General features: G+C 36.8%; 1 protein-coding gene and 1 long non-coding RNA gene across 2 annotated transcripts in view; both read right to left on the bottom strand.

Annotated features, from left to right (window-relative positions):
* LOC306862162 overlaps positions 1 to 709 on the bottom strand; it is a 35,666-nt gene extending 34,957 nt beyond the window's left edge. The window contains exon 1 of the long non-coding RNA XR_013783547.1: positions 410 to 709. This is a non-coding gene — a long non-coding RNA (uncharacterized lncRNA). The remainder of the gene's footprint in view (positions 1 to 409) is intronic.
* A 1,031-nt stretch (positions 710 to 1,740) lies between these two features.
* On the bottom strand, positions 1,741 to 19,919 carry slco2b1 (solute carrier organic anion transporter family, member 2B1). Its single transcript, XM_079405979.1, has 15 exons — positions 19,834 to 19,919; positions 17,088 to 17,188; positions 13,146 to 13,283; positions 12,764 to 12,923; positions 12,458 to 12,682; positions 12,254 to 12,352; positions 11,833 to 11,963; positions 10,992 to 11,097; positions 9,593 to 9,757; positions 8,700 to 8,889; positions 7,505 to 7,643; positions 5,581 to 5,750; positions 4,382 to 4,446; positions 3,599 to 3,719; positions 1,741 to 3,315 (listed from the first exon to the last, which is right to left on the bottom strand). The coding sequence occupies exons 2-15, from the start codon at positions 17,163 to 17,165 to the stop codon at positions 3,102 to 3,104; spliced, it is 2,001 nt and encodes a 666-aa protein (XP_079262105.1). The 5' UTR covers positions 17,166 to 17,188; positions 19,834 to 19,919; the 3' UTR covers positions 1,741 to 3,101.
* Between the last annotated feature and the right edge of the window lie 4,523 nt (positions 19,920 to 24,442).

Raw genomic sequence — 24,442 nt, forward strand, 5'->3', positions numbered from 1 at the left:
TCCAGCGAACATTCAGTGTAAGTTCATATCAATGCTAAGAAAGGGTATTTCGTTGGCCACAGAAAATACTTTCCTATTAATGCATTAGAGTATGTAGCGAGGGTCAAAATCGTAAAGGGACATTTAATATGCAAGGCAGAATCAGAAACTCGTGTAATTTGTGCACACAACTTTTATTAACTAAACACTAACGCAGACCAGTCTAACAAACAAACAAACAAACAAACAAACAAACTAACAAACAAACATACAATCACTCATACATGGGAAAGGCTAATGAGAGTTGCAGAGAATGCAGTTATGGAGAAAGTCATTTAACCACCTGAGTAAAACCATCAGCACCATTTATAATGGGGTCTATAACTTATACTAAACCTCTGTTTCGTTTAGTTAAACGTTATACTTGCACTGCCTTTGGTCGGGGTCGAGTGTCCGGAATGCAGTCTCAGATGAAAGTCTTAATGGTTTAAAAGTTTTGATCTCCCGATCACGTTCTTCTGGGTTGAAGAGTGATGAATTCCAAAGATGTTCTGAGGTTGAAATGTTCTTCCAAGTATTGAATGGAAAAAGAGCTATGGAAGAGATCTGCTGAGGTCCAAGGAGCTTGGTTGAATGGAAAGACAAGGCTATAAGGCCTGGCACAAAAACGTAGAGGGTCCAGAAAAAGTTCTAGCTCACATCCTCTTAGGTTCTAACAAAACCGCAGACTGCCGGGGCATCTCTGAAGTGAGAGCTTATCTGCTATACAGGCCACACCTCTGGGGTGTCAAATACCCAATGGAGTCCTGGATTTTTGGAGGGAAAGTTTTACGATTCTTTGTCTCTGGACACGGTAATTTGCATAGGTAATTCAGCTGGGTTAATACACAAACTTCTAAAGATTCCTAAGACACTAATATGTTGCATAGGTATCAACATGTAATATTCACTCTGAATTAGATCATCCGAAGACGAATTGATAGAGACTAAACATGATACAGCTAGAGTGATATTAACTAGTGATCTATCATAAGCATGCATAAAATGGTGTACGATACACAAAACCATATACAAGAACAGTAATAGTATACACAATACCCTGAAGATATGTGTGTTCATTCAAAGAAAGGTTTTTCTATTAATTAATTAGAGAAGATTCCATTTTATGACGCAATGTGTCTTTCCTAAGAGGAAGTGTTGCTCTACCCCCAGTCAACTGAGCAATAAAATAAGTGTTATCAGATGGGTTGCCATGAAACCAGGGGCCTGGAGTCATTGACAGACATACCAGCACCAGTATGTGTATTAGGTGGGGGTCTGTGACCATTTGTTAATCTAATAACTAATTGATTTGTTAAATCAAATGCAAAATTGTGCCTGATTGGTCAAAATGTTACATTACATTTCAGAACGTCTCTCAAATGCATACTAAAATATAGGCTATCATGCAATTCCAGATCACAATAAGGTGCAAGCTGATATGTATTTTAATTTGTAATTTAATGCACAAGTAAATGTGAGCACAGTGAACTTATACTAGAAAATATGCGCTATTTTTTCATAAATTTTAAAAGTACAAACGAAAATGAAACCATTTAAATGCATAAAATAACTAATTTTACATTCTGGCATTTATGTGCTGTTGTTTTCCGGCCTTTTTCACATTCTTATCACTAACTGAATGTCTCATCCATGAGTATGTAATGTTAGAGAATAAGTTGTTGGGGGTTTTGAGAACCAGAACCAAACTGACAGAGCAATAAAGCTATAGTGAGCCCCTTTATTAAAATACTTGCAGGAATAATACAAAAATTGTCATATTCACTCAGTATTACTTGATATAATAATTCACAAATATCTCAATTACAATTAAGTAGAAATTAATTGTATTCAGCTGTGTTTTAGGCACTAAAATAGTCTAGTATTTTATTGTCAACCACATTTTTATATTGAAATAATGAAGATTTCTGTGCCACCCCAGGCTGGTTGCTGGCCCCTCCCTGGCCACCCCTATGACAATATCCTGGCTCCGCCACTGCCTCAAGAGCTGACTGAGTGTGCTCTACTCTGAGATGGATGACACAAAGATCACGTGTGTCCTCTGGGGTAATAAACCTCCGACATGGTGGCATGCATCTTTTAAAAGTTTTCTCCATTTTAAAAATGCAGGCTCTCTCAAACACATAAACAGCTTTTTGATTAGTATTTTTATTTAAAATCAATGCCCTTCAAATATAATTATGAGATTAGAAACAGAAACTGTAATATTTGGATAATTTTACGTGATTATTTGGCCTGTAAGTATGTAGGGCATTGTACACAGCATTTTAGTTAAATCAAAACACATCAAACAAGCCATTTATGAAATATGAAATTTGTATTTTTGTTTAAACAAAACATAGATAAATGTAGATATAGTAGAACATATAAAAGTGATATAAAATCTTAGTTGATTAAACACGTACAGTATATTTATGTGAAGGTATATGCCACATATTTTCACGTGACTGGTTATTCGTAAATGTACCATAGTACAATACAATTCATATAAAAAGCTTCAGATTCACCAATATGAATAGATCTTTCTTACATCATGAAATGTAAACAGATCTAACACGTTACATCAACAGCAACAAAAACAAAATGTATTAGTGTGCACTACAAAATTACTAACAAACTTGTCATAAACACATCACGCCACGACAGAAGTTTATATCAACTGTCTGTTTATATCAACATACTAAATAGTGATTTCAAATAACGCTACTCACATTTTAACATTTTCAGCATATAAAATGTGTAAACAACTGAGTGCTCACAGACAAAATATATAAACTGTCAATGAGAAGTAAAGAAAATGTTTCAGGCTTACTGGCAGAGATAATACATAAACAATAGCATGTATTTTTAAAGTGGACGTTATTTCCTTGCATTAGTATGTCTGGCTGTTGGCAACTGTTTGTAGAAATGAGTGTGTTCACAGTCTGGTTTCACCCTATGTCAAACTTGGCCTATTTGAGTAATTGCACTTACAGTAAGCTAAAGAAACTCCAGGTTTCTTACGCCTTACTAAACTTCCACCCCACAAAAAGACATTCCCATCATTCTATTCACTTCTTTCTTTACTCTCTAATGATCTTTTCTGTATTGCAGTGTCCATTTGAATTGTTCAACATCTGTTTGGCATCTTTCAGTTCTTGAATACTTTCACTTTTGGTCTGATTGCTCATTTTCTCATTCTGTTCCTGCGTTGAATTTGTTCTTTTAAGCACAATAAAAGACAGGAAAAAACAGACGAAACCACCAAATATAAAGAATATCTGGAGTCCCAGGAATCTGTGAACCAAGAAAATTAAAAATAAATAACATAAATAAGTTTACCCTGCTCAAAAAAACTGCTTAAATCAGGCTTGTCTGTTTTAGTGGATTTTTGGGGGCTTTCTTTGGGCAGACAGGGAGACACTTTTCCAACTTTGGCTAGATGGGAAGCCAACAAGCCAAGTATAAACCAATTAAGACCAGCAATTTTTTTTTCTTTTTTTTTTTTTTATAAAATCCATAGTAATACATACAATATAAGGCACACTACTTTTCATTGCAGAGTCATTTTGAATTTTACCTGTGTCTGAAAAGGTCTAAATCGTAGTAGCTACATGATGTTGTCTTATTGCATTTATTTCCCCACAGAATGCATGCGGTATCAATGGCACGGCCATACAGCACTGGAGCTGGAAGGAATGCTGTCAGGGAATGAAAGTTCCTTATTAATATATCTTTTCACAAAACATAACCAGACTCAGCACAAATTATATAACCCGCCATTGTGTTGATCAATCCCATACACACATTCATGAGTTACATAAAACACCATAAAAAGACTATGAGACCCATAACTGAAAAGCTCAAATATTGTCTTAACACACCTTTTCCTGTTAATGATATGATATCTGTTATGATGGTGAGTTGTTAATTTTTTCAAAAAATATCACTGCAACTTTCACAATACTGGGAAAACTTGTTGTACAAACAAAGACAGATAACACTAATCTAAACAGGGCAGGTCTGAATATGCCCATAAAAATGTCGAAACACTTTAATTTCACCATCACTTTTTTTTTTTTTTTTTTTTAGATTTGGCCTCTTTAAAAGATTACACATAGTACATAGTGCAGACCAGATTTAAACCTGTTTTAAGGACATGAGCACCATGGCTTAGCATGTGTGTGAACTGATGTACTAAGGCTCTCACTACTACTGTCTGAAATTGTTATTATCATGCTTTAATATTCTTGCTTTTGTTTTGTTCACTAACTCAGTGCCCTCATACCAGGTTTTGGTTTTAACATGTTTCTGTTGAAATATGACATGTGTCCGTTCTGCATGATCAACTTATTTTGCTTACCAAGCACTCGAAACAGCATGAACTGAATTCCCAAGGCAAAAGATTTGTCTTCTGGAGTCACAGTCCTGAACAAAAGCCAAAAAATCATACATCAATTTACAACATTGTTTGTATAAATAAGAAATTTCAGTTAGATTTCAGGAATATCAGAGTATGAGCACTTTGAAAGAAGTCTTCTTTAACATATCCTTTGAGGCTTTTTCTGAAAGTAAGGTTAGGTTAGGGTTAGGGCTAGTCTGTTATTACGCTGATGGCAGTTTTTCGTCATGTTGACTGGGCCTGCACAGACAGGTTTTTGACTATGGTATAATGATACTATTATGTATTATAGCTGAAGGGCATAGCATGACAGATGAGCAACATATCTGGCTTTAAAAGAAAAAGTGGGTGAAAACATCAATCAGTGCAGTGATTAAAAGGTCAAACAGAGCATTGATTTAGTGCTCGCAGTGCCATTTTAATTTTAAGGATTCTGTATTTTGGAAACTGACTTTTAATTAATTAATTTGCACTAAAATTAATGAGGTAAAAAATGTTAGCATTCTAAAATAAATAAATTTTCTTATATATACATTTACATTTATTCATTTAGCTGACGCTTTTATCCAAAGCGACTTACAATTGCTATATATGTCAGAGGTCGCACGCCTCTGGAGCAACTAGGGGGTTAAGTGTCTTGCTCAGGGACACATTGGTGTCTAACAGTGGATTCGAACCCGGGCCTCTCACACCAAAGGCATGTGTCTTATCCACTGCGCCATCACCACCCATCTTATGCTGTATGTAGCAACTATGCAAGTGTTGCACTACAACAAGCTGCAACCTGTTAAGCAAGTTCACCTTGACTCTCTTCCTTTTAGACAAATCATGCCACAACGTTCACCGCCATTAGCTTTTAAAGTAGCAACATTCCACTTTTCTTCTCATAAATGTATTTTTCATTTGATTTTCACTTCACTTGACCAAAATTATGAAATTACATAATCACTCATTACCCCAAAAAGACATTGTGAAACCATAACTCGATGCTTAATTGAGTTATATGTGTATTAATATAAAACATAATAAACTTAAGAAAAATAGACATACAGATATGTAACTGTCAGATATTTATAAAACATAAAGAGGTAACATTAGATAGTCACTTTCAACAGATCATATTTACATAAAATAAAGGGAATTGAAAATATAGGGAATACCTGAGGATCATCATAAAAGATGTAGTGTGGGAAAGTGAAGCCACAAAGCATGTAATGGAGGACAGGATCATGAAGGGAATGAGCCGATTACTACACTTATTTCCACATGGTCCTGGAAACGCAGAGCCTGGAGAGCCAATTGATGCCACACATTCACAATCTGTGTAGTTCTGTGGGAGATTTAGGGTGATGTTAGGTACTGAAAAGTTAAATGTAATAGTTTTGAGAGGTCACTTTTAGAATAATTATATTTAGCACTATTTCAAATACTGTTGTTATTCTCGTATTTGCAGGGAATTAAAAAATACCTGTATGAATTAAAAAGGTCAATGTTGATAAATCTGTTCCAGAGTTAGGTAGTAAAGTCATAAAGTAATAAACATGCAGCCACTTATTTTTTTTTTTTTTTTATCATTATCTGCTTGTTTGTGCTACATACCTTATTAATGAATAACAGATTTTAAACAGCTTCTTAGAAACCTATAAATCCACTAACAATGTTTGGTCTTTCTCTATAGCTAATATCCATGCCTGGAAGATAAGTAGCATGCCGCTCAAGAAGAGACGTTTGTTTGTTTTGAAAGCAATTAAAAGGATAAGGCATGCAGGAAGTTGTTTAGGCTTTTTCTTTTTATCTGGATAAAGTAGGTCATGAAACTTTTTGAATGTAAGAAAAAGCTAAATATGCATACAGCCACACACAAATAAAAAAAATTGCAGATGGAAAATTCTCTGTATAAAAATGATTTTTCCATGTACTTTCCAAAAGCTAAACACTTTAAATAGTCAAATGAACAGTCCATTATGACATGTAAACAGAGCTGTAAGACCTTAAACACATATTTCTACATAAATACTGTCCTATTTCCTGACTGCTACCATTTTCTTTTCACTGGTTTGTTCTCCCAGAAGACAGAGGCTGTTACTGGTGTATCTAAAGGTTGCCATCTGTTTTGGAAGGCTGAGACTGAGTTACTTTCCCCCTGTGTTATATTTATTTAGTAATGCATCTGCGTCATCATCGCTGCAGTCACAGCAGTCTGCTGACATGCTCTACTTTCACTTCCAACAGCAGTTGGTATGCACTTAAAACAAATAATGGTCTTGGTACTATCGGTTGTTTTAACTTGTCTACATTTGTAAGTGTTTGTAGGTCTGGGAGTGTGTTTGCTTAAACCACTATTAAGTCATTTCCCTAGGTGAAATTCCCTAGATGTGTACAACTCCATATATATTCACTTCTAAATGTATTACATCATTATTTTTTTATATTTCCAACATTTAAGTAGTTCCTCTTTATCCTTAACCCTCTTATTCTGGTTGTCATTCATTCTCATAATGATATATGTGGTCGTCCTGTTAGTGGCATGTATTATTTTCTCTTCCACATGCCTCTTTTATTCATTGCATCTGTGATTACAAGTAACGATGTTCTGATTATTCCCTAAACATTTCTAAACTCTAAGGGATAAGGGAAATTCAGTGGTCATCACTTACTCACCCTCATGTTGCGCTAAACTTGTATGACTTACTTTCTTCTGTGGAACACAAATGCAGTTAAAGTCAGTGGGGTCCAAAACAACATGGCACCCAATTGACTTTTAATGTCCTGTATGTGATGTTAAATGCTGAATGCTGAAGCATTTCTCAAAATATCTTCTTTTGTGCTCCATAGAAGAAAAAAACATCATACAGGTTTGGAATGACATGAAAAGACATGGAATGTTCTTTATTTTGGGTGAACTGTCCTAATAATCATCCACTGAGTTCAGGAATGAATTACTTTTTATTAATCATTCACATAAAAATCCTTTCAGTTAGTTCAAGCCCAGCACTGTTCTTACAAAACTCCCGGTATCAGCCTCCCTTCTTGCATCAACAAAGTACCATGCAATTCCAGTAATGGAAGTTAAAGATAGCTTACCCAACCTTTCTCTTTATTGAGCATTACTGTCTTACATCCTGCATGACAGGGAGAGCGAAACTCCACTCCATCTGAGCCACACACAGGGTTGAAGGCTTCTTTAGAACAGGAACATGCATTGCTACACTGCTGAGAAGATCTGGGGACAAAACAAAATAAAATAAAGGCAAAGGCTCATGGGAATAACAGGGTGCCTTGCGACAGGATATTAAGCATTTGAAGAAAATGATCCTTTGCATATTAAGAGAATTAAAAAGATAAACTACTGGTCTAAAATCCTTGTGGAATGTGGGAGAAAATAAAAGTAACAATTTCAGCCTGTAATTAAAATGTGGTCCACATCCAAAACGTTGTAATGGAAAACAGCTGTCAGAGGGTTTACACAGAACAAGACACTGTTGATATTATTTTGTAAGTTGTAACTGGAATTATGGGTTGAATCACTTAGATTTTGGCAACTCCTAAACAACACTCTTATTCATACCTGTATGTAATCAGAAAATATATATATATTTTTTTTTTAGTAATACCCTTTCAGAGGACCATTTTATTGCTCAATAGTTCTGGAGAATTCATGTATTAACTCTTAATTCTTAGCTAGAATTCTATTACGTTTGTCTATCCCTTTTGTCTCAGATTTTTTTGTACATTTCCTACATTAGTAGGGGAAGTCGTTGCCTAATGGTTAGAGAGTCGGACTCGTAATCGAAAGGTTGCGGGTTCGAGTCCCCGGCCGGCAGGGATTGTAGGTGGGGGGAGTGAATGTACAGCGCTCTCTCCACCCTCAATACCACGACTGAGGTGCCCTTGAGCAAGGTACCGAACCCCCAATTGCTCCCCGGGCGACGCAGCATGGCTGCCCACTGCTTCGGGTGTGTGTTCACGGTGTGTGTGTGTGTGTGTGCGCATTTGTTCACTACTCACTGCTGTGTGTGTGCACTTGGATGGGTTAAACGCAGAGCACCAATTTCGAGTATGGGTCACCATACTTGACAATACGTCACGACATTAGCAAAAACAGAAATAGGCCATTTGTAATATACAATAAAATCGTATAAAATAAATGCTGATATAGGCATAGGTTCCTCTTTCCTACAGGTTTTGTGGTCAGATAAATTTTTTGGGGCCAAATATGTGTTATTCAGCATAGAAAATGCATAATATTTAAAGCATTTAAACACCAAACACAACTCACATATTATAGTTGATACCAGAAACACTTTGTGTGGGGCAGCCAATGAAGAGAAGTGGAATTGCAAACATAAAGCTGACAAAAACCGCCACCGTACACATCGCCGCTGAAGACCTGACAGTCAGACCCAACTTGCGTAGTATAACCCCTCCAGCCATTATACCTAACATGGCTGACGGAATATTTAAGCCACCTGTGAACATATAGACAGACAGGCAAAACAAAGATGTATAAAAGACGTGTAGGATTTTCTTTGTATAAATATATATAAATATATATATATATATATATATATTAGTGCTGTCAAACAATTAAACGCGATTAATCACATCCAAAATAAATGTTTTGTTTACATAATATATGTGTATACAGTGTATATTTATTATGTATATGCAAATACAAATATATGCATATATATATATATATATATATATATATATATATATAATTTGTTACTGTTTAATGTAATGTACTTTTTGTTTAATGTACCTTGTAAGTGTGTGTGTATGTTTAATGCTTCAGGTTTGGGTGGATCCCTGGGATTGTCAGGGTTGAAAAACCTGCACTACATTCCTTTATTAATCCCATTGAACAATAAATAATGATAGATGTTTTGTGCTACATACCTTATTAATGGTATAACTTAGACAGAAAGCTTCAATCTTCCCTTGCTTATTTCTCAGGACTTTAGAATTTGTTATAGTGACATATTGTATTGTGTGTGGGTTAGCAGTGGTAAAAGTTTTGAATGAGTAATTTGTACCTTTGAACAATAAGATATGATTTCACTGGCCGCAAACTTACAGCATATATTGTTATGGTTTTGGTGGAGCGAAAAGTTTTCTTCTTGAATAATAATAATAATAAGGCATAGTTGATTTCCTTCAATAACTCACCCATCATCAAATTAGAAAAGGAGGCAGTCTGTGCAAACTGCCTCTCAATGAATTTGCCCATAAAAGTGGCCAGTCCCGCAACCATGGCAGCAAGATTCACTTGAGCCAACACTACCAACAAATAAATTGGGTTCCTCAGAGTCCTCATTACAATTTTGGGGAAACCTGAGGAAAGATAAAAGACACCAAACAATATGAAAAAATGCTAAAAAAAATTTGTACACTATACCACAAAAAGAACTTTCAAGAAGGATGAGAACGTTATATTTTGGAAGATTAATGAATAGATTAATGGATATAAGGATCTATAGATCCAGGAATTTTTACATTGAACATCAACAACCAAATATGTTTATACATTTATCTGAAAAAAAAAAAAAAAAAAAAAAAAAAAACACTGAAATCTATACATATTACCAGGAATGTTAATATTAGACAAAATATTTTGGAGTTTGATAAATGACTTTTAACAACAAAACACATGAAAAGGATTAGTATTTCCTGTTGCGTACAGCCCACCCATCAAGGAAAAATGTGCTAAGTTCATGAAATCTAACTGTTACAGGAACAGAACATTTGAATTATGAGTTTGTAGTTCAGAGATTCGGTCATTATTTTTGGCTTCTAATCAGACATCTGGTTCTGAGTAAGTAAGTCAAATTGCGCAACATTAAGTTTCTAAATTTGGCATGAGCAACATTATTATTGCAAGAGGGGATTCTTTTGAATCTGGATGCCAGTGTAGTATGGCCTAACAAATACAGTAATGCCATTAGATTCTAAAGTAGGTCATAAACCTGCATCTTTCTACCTAACTACCCATAATCCAGTTTGACCAGATGCTGAATGCAATGAGATTTTGTTTGTGGGCGTTTCGTTACCTGTGGACTGGCTGCTAAAACAATACTGACAGCACGTGCAATTATACAAATACCAGCCGGTGCAATTTATTATTAGTTAACTACACCAGGTTGATGTTTGACACCTAAACTTGGAAACATTTCTTGTCTTAAAATCCATAATATTGCCAGTGTAAAATGAAACTTTCAGTGTAAAAATAATCCTGTCTGAATCAGGAGAGAAATATTCACAGATCAAGCACAGTTTACTTGGATCTGTTCAATTGTTGGACTAGAGTCATGGGGATTACTTGTGGATTATTGTGATGTTTTAATCAATTGTTTGAATTCTTATTCTAATGGCACCCAGTCACTGGAGAAGACCAATTGGTGAGCAAGTGATGTTGAATTTCTCCAAAATCAGATGAAGAAACAACTCATCTACATCTTGGATGGCCTGAGGGTGGGTACATTTTCAGCATTTTCAATGTTCTTTTTTGGTCAGCTATTCTTTAATTTGCGATAAATAAAATCGCTGATGGGTAAAATGGCAAACACACTTTTTAGGAACTCAGTGAGAGACACCTCTTCCTTTGTTTCAGATTTGGGCTTCTTGTCCTCCATCATTTTTTCTGTGGATGGCTCAACAGGGGCCTCTACGATTTCCTAAAGAGATTGAAATCTTTCATTTAATTTAATTTATTGTTGAACAACCACATTATGCTCAAAATCAAACAGCAAAAATCTCTGAAAGGTAGAGAGGTACATACACTCTTAAAAATAAAGTTTCCAAAAGGGTGTTTTTGCCGTGATACCATAGAAGAACCATTTGTAAGAACCAACAGTTCCTAAAAAAACATTTTGAAGAACATTTTCTGCATTTGAAAGGTCCATGGATGTTCAAGGTTCTTCATAGAACCACTGTTGCCAATAAAGTACCTTTATTTTTAAGAGTGTATTGCAAACTGTTTGTCATTAACATAAATAACAGCAACTTACACCAGCAAACCATCTTACCCTGTTTGTTCTAAATCTGTACAAGGTAAGATTTACACAAATCATATTTTTATACCCACATTTTTAAATATGTGATTAAGTATTTTCCAATATCTGATTCACATTTACAGAACACAAGTTTAGTGCAAGAACATGTATGGATGCAAACTTCATGTAAGGTTAACCTGTTATTTAATCTAGTTGAGCAAGAGGGGAAAGAACAGGCTGAGACACGCTCCTCTGGGGCTCATGTTTCTTTCCGTGGTTTTAGTTTTTTTTTAAAACATGTTCTGTGAGACCCAAGCGTACTTCAGGAGCAATGCCAAACTCTCCATCACTGATTAATCAAAATTTACTAATTCATTTTCGTAATCAAAAAGGCCACAAATGAGTTTTGTGATGTACCTCTCTAGACATCTTCCTTGGAAAAAACAGGTATGGCAAAGAAGTCAGGAGAAGGAGGGTGGCAGCCATCAGGAATCCTAACCACCAAGCTCCAACCCATCTGGGGTCATCATTTTTCAAATTTAAATCATCTGAAAAGTATAACAGCTCATTCATAAAACATCTCTTACATATGATAGACATAAAGCCAAACTTACTAAAAGTTCCTGTTTGTGTTTGATGCACCAAGCAGCTTTGCTAAACATCTTGAGGTAAACACTTCTTTTTAAATTCAGTTTAGCTTGTCAAAATGCACTTGTCTAAACATGATTAGTTGCTAATGTATTTACATTAGAATCTATTAGAATGTTGTTTAAACTCAGTAAAGTGTATAAATTTACTTTCAATTTATGAAGGAGCAGACACGGCATATCACACTTACTTGAAGACATCTTATCAATGTCAACATAGAAACGAAGCAGCACAGATGACATTATGTAGCCAAATGCTGGCCCAATTACAGTAATCGCGAAAAGTATGCCTATAGAAAAAGATAAAGGTGGATTATTTCTTGAATTAACCACTGTATTATAAGAAATAAACCACTCTATATGGAAATCAATGATCAAACATTACTCATTCAAACCTAGGTAGAAGGGAGAATTCCTCTTTTCTGCATAATCATCTATGTAGGAAATCCCAAAAGGTTGTATGGGGACACCGCCAATGCCCAGCAGTAACTGACCCAGTAGAAGTACTGGATACACGCCAGGGTGATAATCAGCCTTTTCTTGATCACATGTCTGCTTAGATTCTTTCTCAAGGAAGATATTCAGTGATTTGCAAAGACCCGAACTGTTGTCTTTGATGTCTGTGCAACAAATACATATAGGTTTTTTCAGTTGTTGGGTACTTAAAAAAACAAAAAACAAAAAAAACCATCCTTACTCACTATTGAAGTTTGTATAATTGTACTTCTCGCTAATGAAGTGAGGTAAGGCTATAAGGAACACCCCCACACTTGCGATCATCGCTCCGATTCCAATACATCTCGGTCGATGCACACGGCTCCCAAAGAAACTCACAAACACGATGAGAACTGTGTTCCCCACCTTTGTTTAACAACAAAAGACTTACATGCATGATCAGATATAATAGTCAAAAAGTTGTCCTTGCTGATGCAGTATCAATTTCATATTTAGACTTTGTGTCTGAACTTGTACATTAATAAGGAAATAATTGCTAACCAGTTGCTAACAACTCAAACAATTTTAGTTTTTTCTTCATGACATCCTGTCATCACCATTCATATAAAGTTATCATATTATCCTTGCCTCATTAAAGGCTGCCAGCAGTCCTGATTTCTGACTTGAAAATCCATATCTTTTCTCAATGGTGGTTATAGAGCCTTTCAGATAGCCAGACACCAGGAGCTGAGCAAGCTGAAGCATCCCGTGACACAGTACAAAAAACTGAACACACACACACACACACACACACACACACACACACACACATAATTGCTAAAATGTACAACACATTGCATGGCGAAAAACAACAACAACAAACATTAAGTAGGAAAATATTAATCTGTTAATGGGTTTTATATAATCAGGCCAAGTTGTGTCCTAGCAAAGTCAAGTTATTTGGTTGTACAGCCATTTTAGAGCATATATATATATATATATATATATATATATATATATATATATATATATATATATATATATATATATATAAATAAAGGATGTGCAGTGAATACAAGGAAATTACAATTATGCAGGAAATCACCAGGCCCAATCTGTGGAGACTAATAAAGTTAGGGAAGTTAACTTAGCTACACCTCTCAAAAATAAAGATGTATTTCAACAATAATAGGTTCTTAAAAGAAGCTTCTATTGCTAAATTTAAATATTAGATAAATACTTAGATAAGTTAATTCTTACAGTGTTGATGTTCATTTTTAAAGACTCCAATTATATACCCCAACATGTTGTATCCCCAATACCCTTGTGGAAAGGAAGTGTGCTTAATTGTTTTGAATGTGTGTTTGCAGTTATCTTCAAATCTCAAAGTTAACAAGAAAGTTAAAAAGAAAATAAAAAAACCTGTACTTGTGAATACCTAAATAAATGCCACTTAAGCGTAATTAAAATACACTTTCATGACTCTGTTTTTTTAACAGACTTAAAGGGTTACTCCACCCTAAAATGAAAATTTTGTTATTAATCACTTACCCCCATGTCGTTCCAAATCCATAAATGCTTTATTCGTCTTCAGAAACACAATTTAAGATATTTTGGCTTGTGACTGTCAAATTGACTGCCATACAATTTTCACAGTCAAGGCCCAAAAAAGTATGAAAAACATAGTCAGAATAGTCCATCTGCCATCATTGTTTCAACCGTATCATTATGAAGCTACACAAATACTTTTTGTATGCAAAAAACCCCCCAAAATAACGAATTTATACAACAATTTGTCTCCTCTGCATCAGCGTAGCGCCATTTTGGAGAACATCTGCTGGACGCAAGCTGTGTACGCTGTTCTGTGTCAGCCGCGCCTCACAGATACATCTTTTAAATGTATTTATGCTTTGATTTAAACGAAAAAAGCGTATCCATGAGGTGCAGCTGACACAGAACAGCGTACGCAGCTTGTGTCCAGCGGATATTCTCCAAAATGGCGCTACGGTGACGCAGAGGAGACGAATTGTTGAATAAATGCGTTATTTTTCCAAGTCATTCTTTTTGTTGAACAAAAAGTATTTTCGTAGCTTCATAACGTTATGGTTGAACCACTGATTGCAGATGGACTATTCTGATAATTTTTCATACTTTTCTTGGCCTTGACAGTAAAAATTTTATGGCAGTCAACGGGACAGTCACAAGCCTCCCGGTTTTCATCCAAAATACCTTAAATTGTGTTCTGAAGATGAACAAAGCTTTTATGGGTTTGGAATGAATTGGAGGTAAAGTGATTAATGACAAAATTTTCATTTTGGTGTGGAGAAACCTTTTAAGAATGCCTTTAAAAAGCACGCTTAGTAATAATGTCAAATTAAAAGTTGTACCTTCAAGAACTTTTTAAATCACGTTTTAATAATCTTTTGTCATGCTTTAACAAAGTACACTGTTTTAATTAGTTGATTTTACTAAATCACATGTTAACTGTCACGGTGCACACACGAGGATGAACATGAGACGAGGATGAAACTCAAAATAACAGTCTTTAATGAAGACATCAAGGCAGGGCAAGACAAGGCAAGGCTGACACAGACAGGAACACCGGAGAGTAACGAGTAGACCAGAAGAAAATCAAACTGAACAGACAGGACTATAAATACACAGGATAATCACATATGAGACAAACACAGCTGGACAAGAATAAACTAATAATCACACTAGACGAGGACAGGAAACAAACCAAATAAGGAAAAATGAGGTGGGAAAACATGACACACACACGACAGAGGACTGACATAACTTCCCCCTCCAGGAAGGCGCGTCCCCTCGTCTTAACAGTTTCACCGAGGAGGGGGGGTTGGGCGCTCTGGAGGCCTCTGAGGACACACACTGACAGGAACACAGGACGGGGACCTCCAGAGCGGAACAAACAGAACAGAGGCCATGATGGAGCTGGGAGCTCAGGAGGCCATGGCGGTGCAGGGAGCTCAGGAGGCCATGGCGGGTGGTCCTTGTGGCCGTAGGCTCATCCCTCGGCCCGGCCACTCTAGCCGGAACCCTTCTACCCCCCCCCCCCAAAAAAACATTCCATGGGGCAGCTAGGGGGTATCAGGAGCCCTCCGGGGCTAGACAAACAAGAACAGGATTGCCCACAGGAACAGGAAACCCTCCTGGGCTAGCTCGGAAGCTGAGGATTCTTCTGGGCATGACAAGGAGTCAGGGGCCCTCACAGGGTCCCTCAGCAACCGCTTCCACCGCAGCGACAGGAGAGGCAGGCAGCTGGGAATGGCCTCCATAGCCACCACAAGAAGAACCCCCGACCAGTCTCCGTGGATGAGACCGACCGACATGACAAGACTAAATTAAAACTGTTCCTGTGGGCACAGCAAGACTTAAAACGGCACTCCTGGCCAGAACTAGGGAACCGAAGTCAGCGGCGGGCCTGTCACATGCACTCCAGGCGGGCTTGCCACATTAACTGCAGGCGGGCTTGGGAGAGTCGCGGACGGCGGCATCAATCTCCCGCAAATGGCGGGCTTGGGTGAGCCGTGGACGGCGGGTTGGCTTACCCCGCGGACTGGAGGGAGCCTCGGACGGCGGGTTGGCTTTTCCCGTGGAAGGGCGAACTTCAGTGAGCGGCGGGCTTGGGAGAGCCGCGGATGGCGGCGTCGATCTCCCCCAAACGGCGGGCCTGGGTGAGCCGCGGATGGTGGCGTCAATCTCCCGTGAACTTGACAAATGAGGGGCCGGTGGGCTTGGAATAGTCACAGCCAGTGGACTGGACAGATCTCGCGGCCAGAGCATCATCCGCGGGCTAGAGCGGGGATGACGAGCAGCGATTTCCATGCCGCGGGACAGACGAACACAAAAACAAAAGACTTTCAAAAACGAACAAAAAAAAACGAGGTGAAGGGGCGCCGCTTACTGTTACGGTCTGGTCTTCTGTCACGGTGCACACACACGAGGATGAACATGAGACGAGGATGAAACTCAAAATAACAGTCTTTAATGAAAACATCAAGGCAGGTCAAGGCTGACACAGACAGGAACACCGGGGAGTAACGAGTAGACCAGACGAAATCAAACTGAACAGACAGGACTATAAATACACAGCATAATCATAGATAATGAGACAAACACAGCTGGACAAGAATTAACTAATAATCATACTAGACGAGGACAGGAGGACAAACCAAATAAGGAAACATGAGGCGGGAACACATGACACACACGACAGAGGACTGACATTAACATACTAAAGCACATGTAAAGCACTTGATTTGATTGTAATTTTAACTGTAGTGTGTTTTTTCAATTATATTTAAAGCTAGTATGTTTTAAATGTACTAAATTGCAGCTTCATCATTACAAATGTTTAATTAAAAAACATTACAAGCAGTTATTCCCTCTCTCTCTCTCTCTCTCTGTTGCATATTAAATCATTTATTGCATATTAAATTGCTTAGCATATAATTTGGCCCGATTTAACTTTTTCCTAATGTGGAGAAAGTTATGTCACTGGACACTTTCATTTGAGAAGTCATATTTCTATGAATATAGGCTAATTTGGGGTTATATTTGGAATCTTACCTTGATATTGTGAAAGAGACCCATTGATCTGCAAGGTCTCGATGTCTGTGGGTTTCCCTGGACTTCAATAGCTGTCATTTTGTGTTATCACAAAAAATTTTCTGGGGAAAAATTAAATCATAGCTATTAATAGTATCTTGCTTTTTCTCAGCAAACCAAATAAGAACTTCCCTATTTTATCTCTTTTTCATTTTAATCTAGAAATCTGCAATCTGCAATCAGTTACACGCTATTTACAACATGCTTTTAAAGTGCCCCCATTATGGGTTATGAAAGGTTCCTATTTTGGTTTTGGAAGTCTCCAACAACAGGTTGACATGCATGCAAAGTCGAAACACTTTCATTGTCAATATGCATTTATTTTTTACCTTACTTGCTCAAGGACTCCCAAACGATTCGCTCAACAATACATTTTTTCCAAACCCCTCCTTTGCGTGATGCTAATCTGCGGTGATTGGTCCGATTGGTCTCATTTACATTTTGTCATGGCTGTAAAGCAGCGTTTGTGAGCGCAGTGCTGTTTTGTGTACAGCCTTACCGGGGAAACTACAAAAGCAGCACCTAGAGCCAAATAATGAATTTGCAGTTTCATTCAGACCAATGCGAAAAGACCCACAAGTGGGCGGGCAATATGCTAATGTTTCATATTGACGTTAGAGCCCTGCATTTCAGCCCGGGCCCGACGGGCCCTGACTTTTTTACGCCTCTAGGGCCGGGCTTCAGGCCAATTTCCACGTCATAGTTCAGAGGCAGGCTGGGCATCGGGCCTGTTTTGGGTTTCTCCTTATTTTATATTGTAGACGTCTATCTATTAGTGATGAAAAAAATTGCAGCGCTGGTGGAAACAACAGGAGACCGTGAGCAGCTGGATGGTGTTTAGTGTCCCGCAGCAGCAGCAGGTGCGCAAGTGACTTCAGCGCAGCTTAATAGTTCTGCGTTCAAATGCACGCAATAGGCTAAAGCTTGCTGCAAAACCCCAGCAAACAACCATGAATGTGTCTGCGGGAAATAGTAAGGAGATATTTGAATTATTTACTAATAAACTAATGTTTTCTGAGTCTGTGTAGCAAGGATGAAGTTGCTTATCCTGACTCGCCGTCTCCTCATTAGATGCGCCTTTAGAGTGAAATTAATCTTTATTGATTATGATTAAGATAATAAAATAGTTTTTGTTTTCGATTTTTTTTTATTTCGTTAAGTGATAATTTAAAGCTTTCTATAGATATATTTATCATGTCTGTGAGGCATGTATTCGCTCAGCTTCGGTTCATTTTTGTGAAGCGCTCCTGTTCAAGACGGCAGAAAGCACATGTTTGTTTTCTTTGTTTTATAAAAGTTTTATAATTTATAAAAGCTTCCACTCTCCGCACAAACTTAGATATAGCGCACATTATTATTATAGCGCAGGTTTAACGTTTAAACATTGTTAAATGCTTGAACTGTTTTAGTATATCTATAGATTTTATTTTAGGCAAGTTGTGATGATATGAGAAGGCTAAATTTATCAAACATAGGCTATGATCAGCTCATGCAGCTGGCCGCTTGGTCGTTACTTAAAAAAAACAGAAACTTATAGTCTATTTAACAAACAAAAATGCTCCAAACGTTTTTCTAAATTAACTTAATAAAAAAACAAAACAAAATATAATAATTTTGCCATTACACACAAAACTGAACTATTTTAATAGCCGAAACAGTAGTATAAACTGTTTTAGGAGAAGGGAAAAAAAAAGACGGGCTCGGGTCGGACTCGGGCCGGTAATTCTGATAAGCTGTCGGACGTGGGCCGGGCTAGGGCCTGAGCATCTCGGGCCAGGGCCGGGCTAGGGCCTAAATTTGAGGCCCGTGCAGGGCTCTAATTGACGTCAACATGAGACGGCTTGGATTCGGTTTTAAAAATGAATCGTTTCAACGAGTCGACTCTTTCTTTTGAGAGACTGTCCCTGCGTCCCAATGTGCATACTATATCCACACTATCTGCCCTAAATAGCACTGAAAATGACTAATTTCACATAGAATTTAGGATGGATAGTATGCACATTGGCATGCAGACTTTATACACTGTGCACATTCAGATTTAAAACTTTGCAGGATGTTTTCACTTAGAGCTGTGTTACACACTGCATGAAAGGTAGGCTAATTTTCAAAAATCCATCATAATTAACATTTTAAAAATGTACAGGAAATGCTTGTGTTCCTCAGCTAAAATAGCATTATATTTTATCTATTAAATGTGCAGTTGTTCAGGATATTTTTATGATGATATATATTTTTTTTCTCAGGTGGTTGGCTGTTCACACAAAAGCAGCATTGTTTAGTTCCCAACTGTTTCTGAGGAATAGGGAAAGAAGTTTAACTTGTATCACTATTGAGCAAGACTTTGCTCCAAAAGGGCCTTTGTCTTTGCTGTTGTGCCAATTCAAATGTCTGAATTCAACACCAAAATAGAAGTATTAAGGAGAAAGTTCCCAGATAGAGGCTACTCAGGGTAAGAATATTTGAACTGAAATAAAATTTTACTTTTTAAACAATGTATTAATTTCTACGTTTTTAAGTATAAAGAACACATTATTATTAAAAAAATACACATAATTATATTTTTTATACATCCTATATGTCCACATCTTCATTAGTCTATCAATGACTTTATAAAACCAAATTTATTTCACGATCATGCCACATTCCAAATAGCATGCCCAAGCTGTTCGAGCAAGTTGAGTTCGTGAATCAACAGAAGTGTACTTACAGCTTGCTGAGACTGAAGAGTTGGAGAAAGTCTACTCTCACTATAAGGAAGTTAGGAACAATTTAAGAAGCTGCTTAAACTGGGCGGGCTTGCAGGATTGTGAAATCTCAGCTGCTTGAATGTGATTTCATGTGGAGTTGTAAAACGAAAAAGAAAGAAAGAAAGAAGGAAAGAAAGAAGGAAAGAAAGAAAGAAAGACATAGTTTGCAAATCTATGCATTTCTCATTACCTACAATGGATACAGAAGATAGACCGCACACAACGTCAGGAAAACGTTTGAGTTTGAAACGTTTGAAATAGAATTTAAGAGTTGGAGTTTTCAAAACTGACCAGCAGATGGAGACAAATTACAGTTTTAAAACTACACTCATTAAATGACAACATTTCAGTCACAAGAAAAGACACTGGAAAAGAGTGTTGTTAGATTTTAGGTGGTATTTAGATTATGTTCTGATATTGGTGGAAAACCTGGAAACAAACATGAAATTTGGTTGTAGAGCAGATTACATCTGATGGCTAACTCTCCTTAATTGTTCCCTAAAATATATGAAGCAAGATAGACTACACAAACTGTAGTACAGTATATTTACCCTCTTATGAGTAAATTTCTCTGTTACATATGGATTATTTTTAATAGAATGCAGTGTAAATTAATTAATTTGAAGTTATTGGGATGCATTTTTCTAGCTATTTGTGGTTGAAACATAAAATTACAAGTTACTTGCCAAGTTAGAAAATAAATATGAGTAATGTGAATAAATATAAGTAATGTGAAGGCCAAGTATTGTAAAAATACTCACACACATCCTGAACAGCGGGGAGGTTAAAGGGATAGTTCATTCTGTAATTAATTGCTCACCCTTATGTCATTCCAAACCAGTAAGGATATTTTTGATTAAATCTGAGAGCTCTCTGACCCTCCATAGACAGCAAGAGTACTACCATGGTCAAGATACAGAAACATAGTAAGGAGATCGTTAAAATAGTCCATGTGACATCAATGGTTCAACCGTAATTTTATGAAGCTACAAGAACACTTTTTTGTGCAAAGAAAAAAAAAATATATATATTTTTTAGCAGTTTTTCTCCTCCTCCTCATCCTAGCGCCATTTTTAAAAGTATCACAATGCATGCATGTGGTGCTGCTGACGTAGAACATGCATGCGCTGCACCTTGTTTACCCTCAAAGGAAAGTACGCGTTTATCACGTTGTGATGCGCTCCAAAATGGCGCTGGGGTGACGTGGAGGAGAAGAATTGTTGAATAAATTTGTTATTTTTATTTTCTTTGTGTGATTAATGACATAATTTTCATTTTCAGGTGAACTACCCCTTAAAGGGTCAGGAAACCTCCTGTTTCAGCATGGTTAATTCCAGGGCCGGCCCAAGCCTTTATGGGGCCCTAAGCAGAATTTTAATTGGGGGCCCCTCTGTGCCGCCAATATGACTGTTTATTGTCAAAGCTTGATTATGCACACACTATAAATCTAACACACCCATTATCAGTTTTGTTTGTTGTAGCTGTGTTGCTTACATCATAAGTTTGCATTACATTACATCACTTTAACATTCAAAGTCTTAGGCTCGGTTTCACAGACAGGGCTTAGACTAAGCCAGGATTAAGCCATAGTTCAATTAGGACATTTAAGTGATTTTTATAAACATGCCTTAGAAAAAAAGCATTACAGGTGTTCATCATAAGACAAAACAAAAGCACTGACATGTTTTAAGATCAGTCAGTGCAAGTTTCTTTCAGCTGAAATAGCTCAGATTTACATTTTAGTCTAGGACTAGGCTTAAGCCTTGTCTGTGAAACAAGAAACCGGGGGTTAAAGTATTAAGTGGCATACTTAATGTGCTGAAAAGTAGCTAAATAAACCAGCAGACAATGCATTTACAGAACAGAATGTTATTTTAACAACATAAATATTAATCGAAGTTGTACTTTTATTACAAGTCATACTTTTTTTATAATAAATATTAAACACAACAGTGAGCATGTATATAAAACAACAACTCTTAATTTATATCTAGCTAATTGAGGCATAATGATATTGGAATATAATAGCAAATACGCAAAATGTAGGCTGAGGAGAAGCTTATTTTTATTACAAAAATATATACCCAGGAAAGTTATGGCATTTTTTACTGATCTGACCAGGGGTGCATTTCCAAAAAGCAACTATGGTCGCAAGTTCTGTCGTTACAAATAGAGTTCAGTGGAAATAACGACCATAGTTAGCTAACAATGTTTTTTAGAAATGCACCTCTGATTTGTGCCACAAAACCCCCATGTTGAATTTGTCCCCCTCCACCCGCAAAAAGCGATCGATTTTAACTCTTTGTGCCAGAGAAAGATGAGCTCCGAAAAAAAAATAAAAAGACGAGCTCTGTGCTTTTCATATTTCATAACTGTTCAATGTTTTCAACTAAATACAGTATATTTTAGGTTTCAGACATTTAAATACACTTCAGTTAAGTAAAAAAAAAAAGAAAAAAAAAAAAGACATTTAGTTTGTTATAGGCTATAGGCAACACGATGATTTCTATGGAAAGCGGCAATAATAATCCTTTCAATTAATGGATGACATGGTTTATTCCTATCAAATAGGCTACACATTTACCATAAAGTTTACTCGGTTTTTCTCCCAGCTGACTGACCACTTACTTTCATGTATTTCGGGAGAAATGGGTGAATTTACGTGATGTTAATCCGACAGATCCACCGCAGGGTGTCCCGCGCATATTATCATTATTGTGCCTGCATGACACGTCGCTATGGAAATAATCAAATGATATGCATAGAATATTTAATTATTTAATATTTCACTTTTGTATAATAACCACTGTCCATTGACATATATCACGAATATAAGATAAAATAAACGGTCATTTTTAATGTAGACTACTCTTGGGGGCCCTCTGGTGGCCACGGGGCCCTAAGCAGCCGCTTAGTTCGCTTATGCCTTGGGCCGGCTCTGGTTAATTCTCACCACAGTTTTGAAAAACACTGCAAAAGTGGACGTGGTGTGTTGTGGAGAGGAGGAGGAAAAGGGAAGACTGACAACACACACACAGTGAAACACGGTTTCAGACTGTTTCTTTTTGTACCCATTGAGATAAAAACACAAATAAATACAAAATTACCCCAAGAGCGCAGCGACGACTCATCCAAGAGTTCACAAAAGACCCCACAACAACATCTAAAGAACTGCAGGCCTCACTTGCCTCAGTTAAGGTCAGTGTTCATGACTCCACCATAAGAAAGAGACTGGGCAAAAATGGCCTGCATGGCAGAGTTCCAAGACGAAAACCGCTGCTGAGCAAAAAAAACAAAGGCTCATCTCAGTTTTGCCAGAAAACATCTTGTCCCCAAGACTGATCCTCAAGACTTTTGGGAAAATACTCTGTGGACTGACGAGACAAAAGTTTAACTCTTTGGAAGGTGTGTGTCCCATTACATCTGGCATAAAAGTAACACAGCATTTCATAAAAAGAACATCATACCAACAGTAAAATATGGTGGTGGTAGTGTGATGGTCTGGGGCTGTTTTGCTGCTTCAGGACCTGGAAGACTTGCTGTGATAAATGGAACCATGAATTCAGCTGTCTACCAAAAAATCCTGAAGAACAATGTCCGGCCACCTGTTCGTAACCTCAAGCTGAAGCGAACTTGGGTTCTGCAGCAGGACAATGATACAAAACACACTAGCAAATCCACCTCTGAAAACAAAATTAAGACTTCGGAGTGGCCTAGTCAAAGTCCTGACCTGAATCCTATTGAGATGCTGTGGCATGACCTTAAAAAGGGGGTTCATGCTCGAAAACCCTCCAATGTGGCTGAATTACAACAATTCTGCCAAGATGAGTGGACCAAAATTCCTCCACAGCTCTGTAACAGACTCATTGCAAGTTATCGCAAAGGCTTGATTGCAGTTGTTGCTGCTAAGGGTGGCCCAGCCAGTTATTAGGTTTAGGGGGCAAGCACTTTTTCACACAGGGCCATGTGGGTTTGGATTTTGTTTTCCCTTCATAATAAAAAACTTCATTCAGAAAATGCATGTTGTGTTTACGTGTGTTATCTTTAATTAATATTTAAATTTGTTTGATGATCTGAAACATTAAAGTGTTACAAACATGCAAAAAAAATTAAAATCAGGAAGGGGGCCAACACCACTGTATATGTGTGTGTGTATATATATATATATATTTTGTGTGTATATATATATATATATATATATATATATATATATATATATATATATATATATATATAAGATTATTAATATTAGCCTAATTCTAATAATATTAATATTAGCTAATAAATAATATTAGCATCATTTGTTCATTCATATATATATATATATATATATATATATATATATATATATATTATATGTGTGTATATATATGTATGTGTGTGTGTGTGTGTGTGTGTGTGTATGTATAATATATATATATATATTTCTAGTGATTATTGTCAATTTGATTTCACATATACTATTTAAACTAAACTGAGCTAGACAATGACATCACTGAATTCAATAATGAAATGTCTTTAGCTGAAAATTGAGTATTCAATCTTATTATTATACATTACTGACACTCT

Source organism: Barbus barbus (genome assembly GCF_936440315.1).
Source record: "Barbus barbus genome assembly, chromosome: 43".
In the NCBI taxonomy this organism is placed as follows: domain Eukaryota; kingdom Metazoa; phylum Chordata; class Actinopteri; order Cypriniformes; family Cyprinidae; genus Barbus; species Barbus barbus.